This window comes from Carcharhinus amblyrhynchos, chromosome 8, assembly GCF_965287045.1.
Source record: "Carcharhinus amblyrhynchos chromosome 8, sCarAmb.v2.hapA, whole genome shotgun sequence".
Taxonomy (NCBI): Eukaryota; Metazoa; Chordata; class Chondrichthyes; order Carcharhiniformes; family Carcharhinidae; genus Carcharhinus; species Carcharhinus amblyrhynchos.
Genome location: NC_137331.1, coordinates 50,834,497 through 50,855,505, shown reverse-complemented (window position 1 = coordinate 50,855,505; position 21,009 = coordinate 50,834,497). Strand labels below are relative to the sequence as shown.

At 43.0% G+C, this 21,009-nt stretch overlaps 1 protein-coding gene across 1 annotated transcript in view; it reads left to right on the top strand.

Moving 5' to 3' along the window:
- Positions 1–21,009, top strand: part of LOC145346372 (uncharacterized) — a 230,163-nt gene that overhangs the window by 205,168 nt on the left and 3,986 nt on the right. Inside the window, exons 14-17 of the mRNA XM_080193531.1 lie at positions 1,202–1,369; positions 6,885–7,127; positions 13,373–13,684; positions 16,456–16,686. Coding sequence (XP_080049657.1) covers positions 1,202–1,369; positions 6,885–7,127; positions 13,373–13,684; positions 16,456–16,686 — 954 coding nt within the window. The remainder of the gene's footprint in view (positions 1–1,201; positions 1,370–6,884; positions 7,128–13,372; positions 13,685–16,455; positions 16,687–21,009) is intronic.

Sequence of the window (21,009 nt, the reverse complement as noted above, 5' to 3'; positions counted from 1 at the left end):
AATAAAGAAAATATAAACAACTCTGTGGGTATAAAACAATACCACTATTCACTATATAAGTTCTATTCTTCAAATAATCAATATATTTGATAATATTTGATACAGAAAGAAACACCAGAAAGCAGAGGTTCTGTATAAAGCAAGGTATAGTTAATAAACAATTCAGTGGAAATGTCAAGCAACTGAAAACATACTTAAGTGTGAAGTTAGTGAATAACATATTTTTAGATTAGAAAGGATAGACTGGCAGAATACTTTGTATACAGAAAATGAGGAGAGGTTCAATCTGCTATCCAGGTGTAAGATGATTTGTGAATTGGCTGCCCATTTCGGAAATTGCCTGGCTTTTGTTTGCATTTCCGTTGGAAAACTCTTTCAAATGAAATACCTATTTAAGAAATATGTAGCAAGGTTCAGTTGAGGCTTAAGTAGTATTTCAATTTCCAGTAAAATAGTAACATTATAAATAAGGAAGGGCAGTCACAATTTGAGAATGATATTTTATTTTAATTTCAGTAGTTAGAATCTTCCCATCCCGCCCACCACAGGAATCATAGCAGGCAGGACAGGACCATTCAAAGGTCATTGACCTCGGGTGGGATTTTACAGTGTTGTGGCAAGCACAGCCAGAAAATCCTACCAATTGTATCTGTACATTGATAATTGCTAGGCTTATTGTTGAAAGGGCGGATGTGGGGTGGTATTCCCAATTTTTATGGGAATGTGGTAAATGATAATGGCTCAGGCCAATAACAGATCTCATGAGATGGAACTCAGCAGGGCCTCTGAAAGTGATTGACTCATTGATCAGGAGTGGCGAAACAGACATGTTCTGGGGTTGCAACTCTTCCCACTCAATTTTAAATAGCTCTGCAGCTTGCTGGAATAGTCCTGGTTGGCTAACCACCAGCTGCTAACTATGGCTTGTACTGGATTGTGTTAAGGTTTTAAGTTAAGTTCCACCAGTACCTTTCTGAGCATGTTGTGAAGACCTAAATTCGCTGACCCTAGGAAAGTGGATGTTTCCCATGTGTGCTTAATAGAAGTCAGATGGATAATTTTACATTTTTGTGGATTTATCATTAGTCTTATTTGGAGATTTAAGTATATCGATAGGTTTTTATATGTGCCTAACACCTAGCTGACAAAAAACAATAATGTGCAATGTGCATTACTTAAGTGATTTATTTTTAATAAACAGCTTGGTGTTAAGGAAGCTGAGATCAACAGACTTGATGCAAAATTGAAAGATCTGCAGAATGAACTTTGCAAACAAAGGATAATTGGCAGTGCACAAGAAGATCGGCTGAGTGAAGCTGAAAAGTCCGTTCAAGAATTAGCACATGAACGTGAAATGCTCATGGAAGAGGTTCGTAAAAGGCAAACTAGATGCTGCACATTTCAAATTACTAAGTGTGAGCAGGACTTTAGATAGTAGTTCAAAAAATATTCCATAATATTGAAAACTGCTTGAAAAATAATTTGAAAATGACATAAAAAGGTTCTGTCTTTCTACTTTCTCTACTAACGTAACTACTACTTAGTCCCCTTGACTGGACTACTGATTGCTGCTGTCATGTTCCATGGAGAACTATTCACCCTGCAGTAACGTCCTGTTAGATGACCATTATGCAGTTGCGATCCTCGATAATTGATATTGGCTGGCTATTCCTCAGAACCCCTACAATGCAGAATGAAGCCATCCAGCCCTTTGAGCCTGCACCGACTCTCTGATCGAGTATGTTACCCTCTGCATGAGCAGGTTGAGTGTGGTCAGTACCTAGTATGTTACCCTATCCATGTAACCCCACATGTTTACCATGGCTAATCCACCTAAGCTACAACCTTGGGACAAGTTAGCATGGCCAATCTACCTAATCTGCACATCTTGGGAGGAAACTGGAGCACCTGGAGTAAACCATGCAGACACAGAGAAAACATATAAACTCCACAAAGGTCAGAATCAAATCCAGCTCCCCTGGCACTGTGAGACAGCAATGTTAACCGCTGTGCCCCTCAAACACAGGGACATGGGACTTGTCTTTCAAGGCTTCCTGCTGACTGTTTTAGAACTACTATATGCTCGTAAAATATCTGGAAACCCTGTCAAACAATTTCCCAACCCTGTTCCAGCTCCTGGCGATTTTCCCAGAGCAGGCTGCCATTGTAATTAATGATGATCCATGGAGTCAAGCAGACAATTAAGCTAATAAATGTCCAAATGAAAGATAATTTTCTCCCAGTCCTGATAACTTAGTGGCATTGTACTGGCTTCATGCTCTGCCAGAAGCCTGCCAGTACTGCGTAGCTGACTTTTCACTGGAAGGTGAGTAGACCATGGCAAATCAATTACTTGTCCATATCAGGAGATTGCAGTGTTCCCAGAGATTAAACACAGCCACATGGGTATCCAAACCTTCACCCTGGGGCCTCTGCCAGTACTTGTCATTTTTGTTTTCACCATTGCCTTCATGAGCACCTTTATTTGAACCTCTCCCAGTCAGGCTGCCTTCCTGATCTTCCTGCATTCCTTTTAATTGGATCTCCCACTTCCCTATATGCTGACCATCCTTAATTGAATGGTAAACGTGAAGATAACCCTTTAGGAGGCTCATGTAAAGTTGCTGCGGTGTAGCCTTGAAGCTTGCATATGATCTCGACAAGGTCCGAACCTTCATGGAAAATTCAGCTCATGTAGCCAAATTTGATTCTGTCTTCAATTGGTATCTATGCACATGCATCATTAGCAGTGACCCTGGTATCTTGGGGGGCGGTGGGCTGGTGTGGAGTGGTGATATTTCCCTTTCTAACCAAGATGCAAAAATAAACTTTGAAATCATTTTGAGTGAAACAAAATCTAAATTGTTATTTGTTAATGTGGGACTTGAGTATCATTGAAGAAGACACATGACAAAGCTTTTGTCTTGCACTCAACAGGACATTCACAAGAATACCAAATATAAAGGGATCAATAATTTGTACTTCAAGAGAAAAGAGTGCTGATTGGTTGACAAGTGGACTCTGGTAGAGTTGTTGCAATGGAGAATGCATCAGTTAGCTAATGACTAACAGTTAACTGCCAAATATTGTTTAAATTCAAACCAGGCAGGTTGACTCTGGTCAAAGCATTGCCTGGGGAATGAATCGGAGAATGGCTGTCACCTATTTTGTTCAGTTGAAACGGGTGCAACGTTCTTTCTGTCTGTAAAGAACAAGGCTTTGTGTATTAATATATGCAGCTTCTAGCATATGGAGGTGTGCCACACTGAGCCCTGATGATAATCCTAAACTGGTTGTCAGCATAATTCTTAGTAGACTCAGGATTGCTGATCGAACCTTGTCCAATCACAGAATCACATTTAATGTTGGAAAATGTTTTGAGTTTTGCAAGTATGAGTAGGTTGAGTGCAGTCAGCACCTTGTCAATTGCGAGTAGCCTGACAGGTAAGAATTCTGTGATTGGACAACATTTGCTTAACAATCCTGAGTGGTTAAAAAAAATTACCAAGCTTGGATTGTCAGTGGTTTAGTGTTGCGCAGTTGCACATGTGTCACAGATAGGAGGGGAGGGGTTTCATTTAAACAGCACTAATTTCTTCTCCTCACCACACACCTGTGAACATAAGTGTTTTGATTTGTTTCCTCCTTTTATAAGTGGTTGCACATTCCCCAACCCCTTGGTTTTTGTGCGATCCAAGTTTCTGTTAATAACCCCACAGCAAACTTGAGATGAGGGGAACTCAAAAGGTTAGCTTATTTGCACCTACTCAAAATAAGAGGAAGATTTATAATGTGTGCTCCACACTCAGACAATAAAGAGAGGCATAGAGTAAGGATGTGTTTACAGTACGGAGACCACAGAGAAAATAAATATTGGTTCATGTGAGTTCCAGCGTCTAGAATCAAAGTCCAATGAGAAATTCTTTCACAGAAGTCAGGGTGAACTAAAAACCAGTGCTGTAAAACTAATTTTTCCGTAGGTGTTCCATTCACTGCAACAGGCACACACAGATCATAGAATCCTACAGCGCAGAAAGGGCCATTCAGCCCATCGAGTCTGCACCACTCAACCCCATCCAGGCCCCGGCCCTATCCCTATATCCCTACATATTTACCCACTAATCCTTCTAACCTATGCATCCTGGGACACTAAGGGGCAATTTAGAATGGCCAATCAACCTAGCCTGCGCATCTTTGGACTGTGGAAGGAAACCAGAGCACCTGAAGGAAACCCATGCAGACACAGGGAGAATGTGCAAACTCCACACAGACAGTGACCTGAGCCAGGATTCAAACCCAGATCCCTGGAGCTGTGAAGCAGCAGTGCTAACCACTGTGCTACCGTGCCGCTGGTTTTATACACAATGATACAGCACTTCCAGCAGAAGCAGGGTAGATGGACCCAGGTGTCCAGCCTAGGCAGAACTCCTTCTGTGTGGGCTGCCAAACAGATGCTAATGCAGCACTCTGAGCCATACATTTCAGAAAGGCAATAATACTTGTTCCACAAGTCAAAATGTTAGGCCACTTGGCCCTATCTCTCCACCAGGTCTTCAACAAAGGGTGTGTATCCAATATCTGCAATTCAAAGACTGCTAACTGTCCCAGTTATTATGAGATTAAAGGAATACTCAAAGGGCCTTTTGCCTTAGTAGATCCTCTGTCTTCTGTTGACAAGCATGGGTTACCAAATGCAAATGGCCTTTGTATAGCTCCCTTAGAAGTTGGAATTTGCCTTCCCCAGGTGAGCATTTATGGCTCCTCATGATAACAAGATGTGAGTTTTCCCAAAATTGCCAAGTGGCTTCTTTTGTTTGAGGACCACAGACAGACATAAGTTCATTTTAAAGATTGCATTGAACCAAGGTCCAATTTTAAAATTTAAGAACATAAGAACTTAAGAAATAAGAGCAGGAGTAGGCCATCTAGCCCTTCGAGCCTGCCCCACCATTCAATAAGACCATGGCCGATCTGAAGTGGATCAGTTCCACTTTCCCACTTTCTCCGCATAACCCTTAATTTCCCTGTCTATCAAAAACCTAACTACCCGTGACTTAAATATATTCAGCGACGTAGCCTCCACCACTTCAACGGGCAGAAAATTCTAGAGATTCGCCACCCTTTGAGTGAAGAAGTTCCTCCTCAACTCCGATCTAAACTGTTCCCCCCCCGCCCCCCCTTATCTTGAGGCTGTGTCGTCTAGTACTGCTATCCTTTCTAAGCGGGAAGAATCTCTTTACCTCTACCCTATCCATCCCCTTCATTATCTTGTATGTCTCTACAAGATCCCCCCCTCATCCTTCTAAACTCCAATGAGTACAGACCTAGTCTATTTAGTCTCTCTTCATAGTCCAGCCATTGGCATACTGGTACCAATGCTCCATAAGTTCAAACCCATTCATCCCACAGGGATTGGTGTGGGAGGAATGGGTTTGAATTTATGGGGCATTGGCACAAGTATTGGGGCAGATGGGACCTGTTCAGATGGGATGGTCTTAGTCTGAATCATGCCGGGACCAGAGTCCTGGCGAATTGTATAACTAGGACTGTAGATAGAGCTTTAAACTAATTGGGGGGGGAGGGTGCAGGGGTGGGAGAAATTACAAAATCTAAAGTAAAGGAGAGGGTACAGGTGCAGGAAAATGTTGAGGATGTCCCAATAATAAAAGGAGTAGGGGGCATGAGAGAGGTTAGTTGCGTTTCTACAAATAAGGTCCAGATAAAGGCTGGTATAAAGACACTTTGTTCTGAATGCTTTGTGCATTCAGGTAAAGTGAATGAGCTAATGGCACAGATCAGCACAAATGGATATGATCTAGTGGCCATTATGGAAACGTGGTTGCAAGGTGACAGGGACTGGGAGCTGAATGTCCAGGGGTTTCAAGTGTTTAGGAAGGATAGACGGGAGGAAAAAGGACGTGGGGTAGCTCTATTAATTAAGGATAATATCAGAGCGGTAGTAAGGGAAGATATAGGCTCCAAAGAGCAAAATGTGGAATCGTTGTGGATGGAGATAAGGAATAGTAAGGGGAGGAAGACACTGGTGGGTGTGGTGTATAGGTCCCCAAATAATAACTTTGAGGTGGGGCGGGCTATAAACCAGCTAATAATTGACGTATGCAGAAACGGAACAACGATAATTATGGGGGATTTTAATCTTCATATTGATTGGATGACCCAAGTCGGACGCGATGGGCTTGAGGAAGAGTTCTTGGAATGCTGTCAGGATAGTTTCCTTGAACAGTATGTGACGGAACCTACAGGGGAGCGAGCTATCTTAGATCTGGTGTTGTGTAATGAGGCAGGTAGAATTAGGGATCTTCTTGTGAGGGATCCTCTTGGGACGAGTGATCATAGTATGGTTGAATTTTTGAAAATTTAGAAATAGTAATGGATACATATATATGTTGTTTATATTAAAGAAAAGTAAGTGTGAGATTCTAGTCCATTACACATGCTAGAAGCTATAATACAAGCTGTTCTTTGCAGACAGAGCAAGTACACACCTTGCACTTGTTGCAACCGAGCAAAATAGGTAACGACCATCCTCCAGTTCATTCCCCAGGGCAATGTCTTGACTGATCAGAGACTACATGCCTGATTTGAATTTAAACAAAGCTTGGCACTTTACTGTCAGTCATCAATTAACTGGCACATTCTCCATGGAAACACCTCCAATGATCAGTATCTGCTTGCCAATCATTCAGCACACTCTTCATTTGAGTTTGAACAGTTGTTCCTTTTGCATTTGAGATTCTTGCGAATGTCCTGATAAGTATGAGATAAAAAACTTTGAAATATGTCTTTTTTTAAATTTTAGATTATAGAATTTCATGTCGCAGAGGCGTAGCTATTTGATAAAATACATTCTTTGTAAATTATAGCTACAAGCCAGTGGAAAAAATACAGCACAATTGCACAATGATTTGGATATTGCCAAGCAATCTTACGATGTCGATTTGGAACGATGGTCACAGAAGAATATTTTGTTGCAAAAGGAGTTGGATTCAAGCACAACTGAATTGCAGGATACCCTTGGTAGAGTGCAAGAATACAAGACAATAGCAAAACAACTCAAAGAAGACTTGGAAAAAACAAAGCATCTTCATCGCAAGACCGCAAGCCTAGTAAGTGTTAAGAAAACCCTGAATATATTACACTAAACTTCAACCATTAACTTTTGATTAAATCTTTCTCTTTTTTAAAACTACAATGATTGAGCTCAACCTGCTAAACATTCACTTATATTTATTGTTTATATTATTGTCATTATGTTGAAAAGCATTTTTAAAATTTTATGCCATTTTTTAAAATTTCAGATTTACAAAGGGGAGTAAGAGTTGGAGGATTTTAAAGTTGGTATTGTGATGAATCCTGTTGATGCTAGGTGTGAGGGTATCCCAAAACCCAAAACGATAATGTGAAACACTGTCCCTTAAATGTTTATTTCACAATTTGATATAATGTGAGGAAAGATACGCAAACGAGTGAGGAAAGGCAAAATCATTTGAACACTGTAAGCATTCAAATGAAAGAATGTTTACTGATTTAACATAGACAACAAAAAAACCTCAATGCAGAACAAATTTAACTAAAATAATGGACACACACACACACACAAATTAACCTCGTTTCCACCTATCTGCATTCCTGAACTCTGAAAAGTCACTTCAGCCGTATCAACATCTCACACAATATAACCCTTTGAGCTAAATCTAGTAAATATTCGGAGTGTGTGGAGTCTGCACATTCTCCACGTGTCTGCGTGGGTTTCCTCCAGTTTCTTCCCACGGTCCGAAAGACATGCTGGTTAAGTGCATTGGCTGTGCTAAATTCTCCCTCAATATACCCGAAAAGGCACTGGAATGTGGCGACTAGGGGATTTTCACAGTAAACTTCATTGCAGTCTTAGTTTAAGCATACTTGTGACAAATAAGTAAAATAGTTACCACCCACAAGTTACCTTTAAGTCTTCCTTCAGTTCAGCATTGTATTTCTGATGTTTTCAGACAGCCACTTGGAGCCTAGAATTCTATGCCCTGGGAGAGTTTTACTTATTTGATAATAGACTCACAAGCTTTCGGGTCTATTATCAAATAAATCGGTTGGACTAAAACCTGGTGTTGTCAGACTTTTTACTGTGTTTACGCCAGTCCAACGCCGGCATACCCACATCAGAGTTTTACTTCCCAGCTGTTCTCAGAAACAAAGAGCAGGAGTAGGCCTTTTGCTCCTGCTCCACTATTCATCTTGATCATGGCTGATCATCGAATTCAATATCCTTATCCTCGTCCTTCCCATATCCCTTCATCCCTTTTGCCCCAAGACCTATATCTAATTTCTTCTTGAAATCAGACAATGTTTTGGCCTCAACTACATTATGTGGTAGTGAATTCTACACATTCATCGTGCTCTGGTTGAAGAAATTTCTCCTCGCCTCAACCTATGAACCTGAGTTCTGGACTTCCCACCATTTGGAACATTCTTTCTGAATTGACCCTGTCTAACTCTGTTAGAATTTTAAGTTTCTATGAGATCCCCTCTCACTTTTCTAGACTTAAGTGAATATAATCCTAATTGACTTAGTCTGTCCTCATATGACATAGAACATAACAGCGCAGTACAGGCCCTTCGGCCCTCGATGTTGCGCCGACCAGTGGGACCAATCTAATGACCCTCTAACCTAAACTATTCCCATGTTATCCATATGCCTATCCACTGACCATTTGAACGCCCTTAAAGTTGACAGACCTGCTCTCCCAGGAATGAGCCTGGTAAACCTTTGCTGCACTCCCTCTGTAGCAAGGACATCCTTCCTCAGATAAGGACATCCAAACTGCAAACAATACCCTGGGTGTGGCCTCACCAACACCCTATACAATTGCAGCAAAGCATCCCCATCCCTATACTCAAATACTCTCACTATGAAGGCCAACATACCATTTGCCTTCTTACTCCCTGCTGTATCTGCGCACTTACTTTCCGTGACTGATGCATGAGGACCCCAAAGTCTCGTTGAGTATCCACCTCTCTCAATTTATACCCATTTAAGTAATTATTTGTCTTCCTATTATTGCTACCAAAGTGGATAACCTCACATATATCCACATTACACTGCATCTGCCACATAGATGCCCACACACTCAGTCTGTTCAAATCACACTGAAGTATCTCTGCATCCTCCTGACAGCTCACCCTCCCACACAACTTTGTATCATGTGCAAATTTGAAGATAATACATTCAGTTCCCTCTTACAAACCATTAATATACAATGTGAACAGTTGGGGTCCTAGCACAAATCCCACTAGTCTCTGACTGCTAATCAGAAAAAGACCCGTTTATGCCAACTCTTTGCTTTCTATCTGCTAACTAGCTTTCTAACCATCTCAAGACATTACCTGCAATCCCATGTGTTTTAGCTTTACAGAGTAGTCTGTTATGTGAGACTTTGTTTACAGCCTTCTGAAAATCTCAATAGATCACATCCACTGGTTCTCCTCTATCAACTCAATTATTTACGTTCTCAAAAAATTCCAATTGATTCTCCAAGCAGGATTTCCTTTTTGTAAATCCATGCTGACTTGTTTGATTATACTTTCCAAATGCTGAGTTATGAAATCCTTGATAGTAGACTCTAGCAACTTCTCCAGTACCGACATGAGACTCACTGATCTATATATTGCCCTTTCCGGACCTCTGAGAAACTAACTGGCTACTTTTCCCTTTTCACTACCTTCTTTCTAAATGACTTGCCCTGGACCAGGCTTTTTGCATATTAGTGGGAATTGCATTCTTATATCTCCACTTTAAACTTACTGATCTACAGTTTTAACACCTAAAATCCTGTACTTCATTGTTCCCCACATCAATTAAGGAAACACTTCCTTGCTATGGAGCTAATTTGCATATCAAAACCCTCCGGGCAACTACATGTCTATCAGTTATCCTTTTATCCATTTTTTTTACTTAATTTTATACAAAACCTCTTTAATCTTTATCCTATTCTATGATCTTAACATCATCTTTTGGAACATCCTATAACTGGAAACTAAAAAAGACATCTTTGGTGTTTTGTGGCTATTTCAGAGAAAGTTAGAACTTCATTGAAATTACTCCAAATGAAAGAATAGCTTGTTGATATTTTTCCACTTATTGCTACACAGGCCATCATTCTCCCGATCGAGCTCCTCATGTCCAGGTCAGCAGGAAAATCAGAGTGTTTCCCACAGACGCTAGCAGCGATCTGAACGCCCATTCAGCACATGCTTCACGGGCCAACTGTTCCTGTCACATATTTCAGGCTAACTTCTGGACTTGCCCAACACCTCTTGGCTGCAGTGGGGAATCACCAGTTAGCTCTTTCCAATTAGGAGCAATATTTCAATGCTGTCTGCAGCAGCCGCTCTCAGTTCAGATAGCAACAGGGCAGAATGAAGGTCGGGCACGAGTTGCTGGATGCCAAGGTGGAGAGAATGCGGGAAGCTGTGGAGGAGAAGAGGGCCACTCTCTACCCAGTTGGCAGGAAGCTGCTATCATCCAAAGTCTCTGAAGCATGCAAAGTGATGGCAGATTCAGTAAATTTCAGGAACATCACCAGGGTGGGCATCTAATGCCGCAAGAAGATGAAGGACCTCCTCCAATCTGCATGGCTGTCTGCCCACATCCCTGATCCTGGCGTCACTTGTGCCGCAACCCTTGCATCTCACCTTCAATCCCTTCTATCTCACCGCAATACCTTCTAACATTGTGACACTGCATCCCCATGAGGACTCTCCCACAGTCAGTCAACATCACACCCCTTGTTTGGCCAGACCCACACTTGCCACCTGGTTTCAACCCCCAATCCTAGTCAGGCCATCCTCTCACTCTGTCATCTTTGTGTTCCTACAGGATAAGATTGCCTTCAGCACAAGAGAGTAGGTGAAGATGGGTGAGGGCTTAGCAGAGGTCCCTGGAAATAGCGAGTGAGGCAAGTAAGAGTCTAAAGCTCCGTGATCCAGATGACCTATCTCATTAGTCTTATCACCCCACACTCCCTTGATATTCCCACCAACGTACCCTTGTACTTTGTTGAACAGAATTTCATCAGATGAGGCTGGGCCATCTGGGGTTGTATCCTGCTGTCCAAGTCTCAGAGTACCCTGGGCCTCAGCTCCAGGGGAGACACTGAAATTTTGTCACTGCATTTGCAAGCACCATTGCAGAGATGCTCACCTCAGTGGGAAACATTAGTCGACAAGCTTCTGGGGCATTCTCAGGTGAGAACTACCATTCTCTGCTGCAATTGTGCATCAGGTGGAGTCTGGAACATCGAAGGGAGCAGCCAGTCAGAGTGTTGATGGCTCTCAGAAAATTATGATGTGGAGATGCCGGCTGTGGAGGTGTTGGACTGGGGTAAACACAGTAAAAAGTCTCAACACCAGGTTAAACTACGAAAGGTTTATTTGGTAGTAAACGCCACTAACTTTCGGAATGCTGTTCCTTCGTTAGGTGAGTGGAGAGTTCTGATCACAGCATATAAAGGCACATACAGTTTATAGAATACTGATTAGAATATGAGTCTTTACAGCTGATCAGCTAATCAAGTCTTAAAGATGCAGACAATGTGAGTGACAATGTAAGCATAGGCTAAAGAGATGTATATTGTCTCCAGACAGGACAGTAAGTGAGATGTTGCAATTCAGGCAAGTCATGGGGGTTATAGATAGTGTGACATGAACCCAAGATCCTGGTTGAGGCCGTCCTCGTGTGCGGAACGTGGCTATCAGTTTCTGCTCAGCGACTCTGCACTGTCGTATGCCATGAAGGCTACCTTTGGAGAACTGAAGATCAGAGGCCGAATGCCCATGACCGCTGAAGTATTGGCCAACAGGAAGGGAACAGTCTTGTCTGGTGATTGTCGACCGATGTTCATTCATCCGTTGTCGTAGCCATGCCTCGGGACATCCTTTCCTGCAGCATATCAGGTAGACAACATTGGCCGAGTTGCAAGAATATAGGTGGATGGTGTTCTCACATGAGATGATGGCATCCGTGTCGATGATCCGGCACATCTTGCAGAGGTTGCTGTGGCAGGGTTGTGTGATGTTGTGGTCATTGTTCTCCTGAAGGCTGGGTAGTTTGCTGCGGACAATGGTCTGTTTGAGGTTGTGCGGTTGTTTGAAGGCAAGAAGTGGGGTTGTGGGGATGGCCTTGGCGAGATGTTTGTCTTCATCAATGACACATTGAAGACTCCGGAGAAGAAGTCGTAGCTCCTCCGCTCCGGGGAAGTACTGGACGACGAAGGGTACTCTGTCCATCGTGTCCAGTGTTTGTCTTCTGAGGGGTCGGTGCGGTTTTTCGCTGTGGCGTGTTGGAACTGTCGATCGATGAGTCAAGCGCCATATCCTGTTCTTAAGAGGGCATCTTTCAGCGTCTGGAGGTGTCTGTTGTGATCCTCGTCATCTGAGCAGATCCTGTGTATACAGAGGGCTTGTCTGTAGCGGATGGCTTCTTTAACATGGTTAGGATGGAAGCTAGAGGAGTGGAGCATCGTGAGGTTATCTGTGGGCTTGCAGTACAGTGAGGTGCTGAGGTGACCATTCTTAATGGAGATGTGTGTTCAAGAATGCAACCGATTCCAGAGAATAGTCCATGGTGAGTCTGATGGTGGGATGGAACTTATTAATGTCATCATATACTTGTTTCAATGATTGTTTACCATGAGTCCAAAGAAAGAAAACGTTATCAATGTATCTAGTGTATAGCATCGGTTGAAGGTCCTGTGCGGGAAGAAGTCTTGTTCGAGCCTGTGCATAAAGATGTTGGCATATTGAGGTGCGAATTTGGTCCCCATGGCTGTTCCGTGTGTCTGGATGATGAACTGGTTGTTGCAGTTGAAGACATTGTGGTCCAGGATGAAGTGAATGAGTTGTAAAATTGTATCTGGAAACTGGCAGTTATCGGCGTTCATGACATATGACAGCGCAAAGTCGCTGAGCAGAAACTGATAGCCAAGTTATGCACACATGAGGATGGCCTCAACTGGGATCTTGGGTTCATGTCACATTACCTGTAACCCCCATGACTTGCCTGAACTTGCAACATCTCACTCACTGTCCTGTCTGGAGACAATACACATCTCTTTAACCTATGCGTAATGCTATCTCCACTCACATTGTCTGCACCTTTAAGACTTGATTAGCTGTAAAGACTCGCATTCTAATTAGTGTTCTATAAACTGTGTGTGCCTTTATATGCCCTGTTTGTGATCAGAACTCTCCACTCACCTGACGAAGGAACAGTGTTCCGAATGCTGGCGGCGTTTACTACCAAATAAACCTGTTGGACTTTAACCTGGTGTTGTGAGACTTCTTACTGTGTTTATCCCAGAAAATTGTCAGATGTCATGCCTTTGCAAATGATCATCCCAGCAATTGTAGGGATGCAAAAGCAGAGCCAAGCTTTATGGGAAAGGGTATCAGCGACTTTCCAGTAAAGGTGTCTGGGAGCCTCATCTCACGGAAGGTGGTGCCAGCATTACGTGATATCCAGGCAAAAACTGCAAAGGTGGCATCTGCAGTGGAAAGCCTGGGCCAAAATGTCCATACCATGACTGATGACTTCCAAGGTGTGGCCGACTCAGTGATGTCCAAGGCTATTGTCCTAGGCACCAGGGCCCAGTCACACATGGAAATGTCGCTGGTTGATGGACTTTGCTGATGTGTATTGGCTGAGGGCATTGATAGCACAGTCCAATTGTAGAGGGCCATGGATGAGGACATGGTGCAGACAATGTGGATTGGCAGCATCAGATAACGGTGAAGCTTCTGAAACTCATTCTAGCTGCCCTCCATCCCAAGGAGTGACACGGTGGCCAGCAAGTATCCCAAGGGAGCAGGATGTGCTGGAGCCTAGCCAGGATATCAACCATGGAGATTCAGGTCATTACCAGCTGTTGTTGAGTATCTGCCTCTCTCAATCTACACCTATTCAAATAATAATCTGACTTCCTGTTATTGCTACCAAAGTAGATAACCTCACATTTATCTGCGTTATATTGCATCTGCCATGCAGATGCCCACACTCTCGGCTGTCTAAGTCACGCTGAAGCATCTCTGCATTCTCCTTACAGCTCACCCAATGTTGTATCATCTGCAGATTTGCAGATAATACATTCCGTTCCCTCTTTCAAACCTTTAATATGTAATGTTAAAAGTTGAGATACTAACACAGATCCCTGTGGAACCCCACTAGTCACTGACTACCAATTGGAAAAAGACTCATTTATGCCAACAGTTTGACTCCCATCTGCTAACCAGCTTTCTAACCATCTTAAGACATTACCTGCAATCCCATGCATTTTAACTTTACATAGATTGGAAATGTGAATCCATTGTTTAGGAGGAGTGGGCTGTCATGCATCACCTCATTTTCTCTCTATTGTGTGAGCCCTTCTGAATCTCCCCTTCCTGACACTGGCATTTCTCCTGAGCAACAGGCAGAACAGGATGACACATTTCACTTGTGACATCCGAAAGTCCAACGGGCCCCTCCAGGTCCAGGACCTCCAGAAGATATCTGCCTAGAGTATCATAGGCCAAAGGGTGCAGTCATCAGCAGTCTTCCTCCACCTCTGATTTGCAATCTAAGGACACACTTAACAAGGAGTAGGAGGAAATGAAAGAAGAGGAAAATAATGGACACAGGTAAAGTTTCAGTGTTAGTTGGGGGCAAGGTGGACACCAATAGTACTTTGTCATAGATAAACATATGTTACTTCAATGCCAAATGTTCTATCAATGTTACTTCTTTCCCTTTAGGAGGATTGGAAACAGGGGCTATGTCGACTGATGGACCTCTAATCTTTCCAACGGCCCCACCCTCATTGACTGAGTCACAGACTCCTTTCACATACCTGTTAGCCCACAGTCTTGTAAAAGAAAGAAAACTCAAAAAACTCCAGGCTTAACATCCAACTAAGGCCCGGGGGATGAAGTGATTATAGTCAGTGAGCCAGTCAGACATGAGGCCACAGAAGGATGGACACTCTTAGCGCAATAGGAAGCACAACAAACATTATGCAGTGAGGTTCAGGATTACCTGACCCGGGGGCCTTGGGCAGATGTGAAGGATCAGGGGCCAATGTCTGTGACCCTGCCATCTCATTCTTGGAAGAAGTAGCTCCTGCATGGACTGTGAGTCAACTACAATGGAGAGGATTGGTCGTTCTTCAAATGCAACATGTCTAAGGAATAAGGGAGGACTTGAAGACAATGGAATCACTGACCATGCTGATTCTCTCTCTCTCTGTCCCTATCTCCCCTCTTCATCCCCACAGAGAGAAAATGGATTTTGGCCTGCAGCCAGGCCAGCTAACCTTTATGGTATTGACTGCTGTTAAGACAGATAGGCATTGATTTATGGCTGTTATGAACAGGCTTTATGAGGACAAGGCCACCTTTTTAATGGCTCATTATCACATTCCAAACTGCAATGTGGCCACACAAGACAGCTTTCCCACTCATACCTGACCCATAGGTGCACCCCTTCCCACCAAACTTGTGTCCTTCCAGAACTTCCAATTCACTTGACACCCTGTCCCCTCATGGTGATCTGGCAGCCACTCCTTGAGCTTGACTCCTCAGACATCAATTACGTTCACATCCATGGGGGCATTATGGAAGGTCTCTGGTACCACCCTTATGAGATCTGTCAGGACCTTGTGTGATGGAAATGTGAATCCATTGTTTAGGATGAATGGGCTGTCATGCATCACCTCAGATCTCAAAATGGGAGAGGTTGTAAGTTCCATAGAATCTCTAGAATCCCTATGCAGAAGGAGGCCATTTGCCCCTTTGAGACTCCACCAACACTCCGAAAGAATATCTAGGCCCAACCCTGTCCCATCCTCATGACCTTACTCGTTTACCATGGTCAATCCACCTAAATCTGCACGTTTATGGAAGTAAATCGGAGCACCCGGAGAAAACCCGCACAGACATGGAGAGAATGTATAAAACCTGGTGCCAACATGATTCCTACTGGGAACTAGCAGGCCTGGAGTAACTCCCCCCCCCCCCCCCCCCCCAACCCCCACACAATTTCTGCACAACAGACAATAACTATATAGTAGAAATATGTTGCATAACTATATGTTTGTTCAAGTAAATTGCCTCCAAAATGATATCTGTAAAATTGGCTGTGATTGTTCTTGTTAAGCAACAGTAATGTCAGTTTCTAAATCCAGCAACAAATCTTGGTGGGAAATCTATCAATGTTTTACCTCTGACATTTGCCTGGACCAGTCTGAATGTTTTATTCAACAGAGAGCTTTATACAAATGATTTCTAGATAAAATTAAACTTTTCAAATATATCCATTAATCTGATTTTTTTTTCTAGAAAGCTAAGCAACTCCATCAAAAGCCAATGAGAAATGCGATTGCCTTCTAATGGAGAAAATTGTTTCCATAGGTTGAACAACATGAAAGTACCATCAAAAAACAGAACAGTGAGAATTTGCATTTAAGAGAGCAGATTGATCTTCTAAAGGATGAAATTACAGAAAGCCTCATTCAGGCAAAAGCTTCTGAATCTACTGCAGATCTTTACAAGCAGAAATATCAAACAAACACAGATAGAATTCAAGAACTAGAGAAACTTGTGCAGAGTTCTGAAGAAGAATCAACATATTTGAGTAATCAGGTATGTTATCTTTTATCAGTAGTTTTTTTTTTGTTGCTTGATTGCAATAATAATCAAATTAATTATATGTTTAGATGTACAATATCTCAGACTAAAATCCATGCACTTGTATTACTTTACAACCAACACCATTGCAAAATGAGGGACCTTTTTTCTGAACAGTAGCCTACACACCAAATTACCTGTCAGTTATAGAACCCTTTCTCATTTCCATTCTCAAGAGTGGATCAGATAGATTTTCTAATTTATGGGGTGTAAAACTGTCCCAGTATGAAGTATTTGTTCATATTTTCGCACTGAAGCATCTTTACTGTGTTTTCCCTCTTTGGCCTCCACACGGAGCACCAAGTTATTCTCAATGGTTTCTGCCTCAATTTAAATTCATCATGTTCTCACTCTTCTGAACTCACTGCCCTCTTATTCTCCCTTAATCTCTTCCTGCATGTGAACTCTTGGACCTCCTCGCTATTCACACCATTATCAGTCACATTTCTGATCATTTCCTTGTATCATGCTCCAGTTGCACTCCCCTTACACCTGCCAACCCTACTTCTCGACTTTCATCTGACATTATTAATGGCTATCTCAAACCTGCTGCACCCCTCCTCAAAAAGACATCTCCTTGGTCCCTCTGTCTTGCACCTTATCACCCCATAACTTCCCAATCCTGTCCAAAGTTCTTGAAAATGTTGTCACCTCCCAAATTTGTGCCCATTTTTTGAATCCCTCCAGTTGGGTTTCCTTCCCTGCCACTGTACTGAAGCAGCTCCTATTCAAGTCAAATATTGGGGGCAATTCTCCCAAAAGTGCTGAATTGGTAAGAAAACTGGTGTAAATTACGACTTTGTTTCCAGTTCAACTTTAGACCTGAATCTCCCACACTCTGCGCTGTAGAGGTTACATTCGTGAATATCATTAAACGCCCTTGGGGGCGGGGCCTATTCACACCAGAGTCTGACAGTTCTGGGCCTCTGTGCATGCACCGGGGCCCCGATCCGTCAGTCTCCCTGTTTGCTGGCCAGCTCAATCACTGGCTAACCCGGGACCCCAGCAGTGCTGCCCTCACACCACCTGCGCCCCCCCCCCCCCCCCCCCACCCCCAAACACACACATCTCCAACGTACATAATGTAACACACAAGTTGCAAAGAATTTGGACACAAACTCTCATTAAGGTGTTACTATTTTGACATTTGTTTCGCTACTGTAGCAACATTCTTCTGGAACAATTTCATATTTGTGATTTTTTTAAGTGATCACAGACAGTAAAATTGGAATCTCAAATGACTTGGGCCTGTCCTGATGCCAACCCCCCCCCCCCCCTCCGCACTCCCCCGAGTGCCCAGATCTCCGTGCCCCCACCCCCACAGCAGCGGTAATCCCCCCTCCACCCCCACCATGGTTGGCAGTACCAAGGTGCCTCCAGGCATGGGCACTTTGTCCCTTGGAAAGCGTCAGGGGACACAGGCTGGCATTGCCAGGGTGCCAAAGCCCAGAGGGCACCAGTTCTCCCGCCTGACCCCCTAGGGTCTCCCACTAGTTCCTCACAATAGGGCAGCTACTCTAAACGCTGGAGTGAAATACGCCTGGCAGAGTGGGAGATGCTGTCGGGCCCAGAGAATTCTATGCAAGGCCTGATAATTACGTTTAAAATACATTTTAAATTACTTACCCATCTCCCTTCCAGTTTCCAGTGCAGCCCTGACTGTGCCTGTTTTCTGGCTGTGAGAGACACGCATGGGACACATGATCCTCCCATCCCGACGTCCCAAAATACATGTGTGTCGGGATGGGAGAGTCGGGCCCGTTATTCTAAGTGTATGTGACCAAGCTAAACTTCCCCCCTCATCCTTCTAACCCTATCTGAAGCCGTTTGTTTAATTCTAACTTTTGACTCCGTTCTTAAAGTTACAGAGCCAACGCTCAGAATGGACTGGGCAAACCCAAATCTATTCCTTGCTTGCTTCAAAGACCAAATTCAAAATCCAATTCCTAATCTCCAAAAGAGACAAACAAGATCCAAGCTGACAAGAAAAGGCTAGTTAAAAGGCTAATGAAAACCACAGCATCCTCCTGCAATACCTGTCCATTGTTGTCCAACTGAGCAGGATTGATCAGCTTGGTTCCTTTCTTAACTGATTGTACCCAGGAGAATTACCCGCAATTGCTTCTATTCCTAATCCTGCAACGCTCCATCTGGCATTCTACAAGCTTCTATCCTTGACCCTATCCTATTTCTCATCTTACATTCTTTGTATCATAGAAACCCTACAATGCAGAAGGAGGCCATTCAGCCCATTGAATCTGCACTGACAACAATCCCACTCCAGGCCTTATCCCTACAACCATAAACAGTTATCCTGCTAATTCCTCTAACCTACACATCCTGGAACACTAAGGGGCAATCAACCTAACCCACACATCTTTGGCGTGTTGGAGGAAACAGGGGCACCCAGAGGAAACCCAGGCAGACACAGGAGAACGTGCAAACTCCACACAGACAATGACCTAAGCCGGTAATCGAATCCAGGTCCCTGGAGCTGTGAGGCAGCAGCGCTAGGCACGATGCCACTATTGGTGCTCCTTTCCGATTACCATTCTCATTGTGGGCCTAGAACCTTTCCTCATTTCTAGTTTCTTTTCACCAAAATTGCCAAATGGTGAAAAACAATGAGAAATTTCAAGTACAAATTGAGTTTCTGCACTTGTTTGTACTGGTTTAAAAATATTACACAAGAAGTTGACCATTAGCCATCAGCCTCACTGCCCCCACACTCCTGCTGCCGCCAATAAATCTGGCTATGCCTACAGATTGAAGTAATCAGCTTGCCGAGCTTCCGCTAATTGCTCCTATATGTGGCCCTTCAAGGAGGCCCACGGCAATAATAAATAACATTTAAAAGCATTTAAATATTAAAATATATCTAATTCACTCAAACTCATTAGTGTGCACCAGTGAAACTAATAAGTTGTTCTATATAAATTTTGAAGTCATTTTGAATTTTTTTAAATCGAGGTACTCATTGATGGTGGACTCAGCATCTGGTCAAAAATGTTTATTTTTTTAATAAACCTATATTCACTTGAAATAATATCACTGTACTAGGCAACCACTCAGAAACATATCAAGGAATAAGTGTTAATGACAGTTTTTTTTGAAATTGGTTTCTAAAACATTGCCTGATTTTGCTGGTTTATAGGAAGTTAGAGGCAAATGAGTTTGAGCAGAAACGTAAGCAAAAAATTCAACTTTGAAAATTAGCGCAGTTTTGATTGCAATATGTGCTTGGATCATTGTTTGAACCCAAAGTGAAAAGACTACCCTGTGCTATTTGGAATCAATTAGATTAAAGAGGAACATTTGGATAGCTAAAAAGAGACAGTGCTAAAGGAGGTGGACTCCTATAATTAGCCATTGAATAATTACCTTGACCTAACTGTAAAATAATGCATGCAGAAGCTCAAATGACAATGGCTCAAATTTTTCGTGAATCAGGCATGTGCACATGTGGCCATGGAAGCAGTACAAAACGCACCCCTGGTTGCAGTCGACACCGGAACATGATTTCATTCTGGATAGTCAATGGGCAGCCAGTGTGAAACAAGTGCTGGAAAAGGCTCAGCACTGCCAGAAGGGCAGGAAGAGGATGGTTGCTGGGAAAAGGGATGGTGCAGGCTGGCACTTACAATATGCAACTTCAGGGGGACAGCTGCTGCAGAAGGGAGCAGCAGACCTATGAAAAATAAATAAATTGTAATGAAAAACCTATTTAAGTGTCCAGGCAGCACATTCAAACACAAATTTCAGTCTCCATACACCTCTTAAAATTTTATTCCAGCCTTGGGATTTCATCCCACCCTGGTTCAAGTTGTAGCTAAAATGTAAAGACAGTCTGGCCAGTTGGCCCACCTGCTATAAAGTCAGACAGCCATTTAAAATTGCATTCAATTAGTCCCATAATGGGCTAAATTATCTGCTTGATTGTCTTCAGGCAGGCTTCCGACTCTTGTACACAAAATATTGTGCGATTGTGCAATAGCATCAGGTCGCAGCCTGAAATTTTTTCTCACGCTTCAGGGTTGAACATGTCCCACCCGAGCAACATAAAATTCTGACAATGTGATCCAAGAAGGCCTCGAGGGAAACTCTCGGGCAGGCATTGGACTCCAAGCTGCAGTTATTATACATTAGTCTTTAACTTTCTGCTTTGGATTGTTCTCAGGTAGAAAGCAATTATATCATAGTTCACTAATAAAATAAGTGATTGATAACATGTTTGAGTGCAAAAACAGTCAAATAGCTTATCTGTGTGAAGGGGAACAA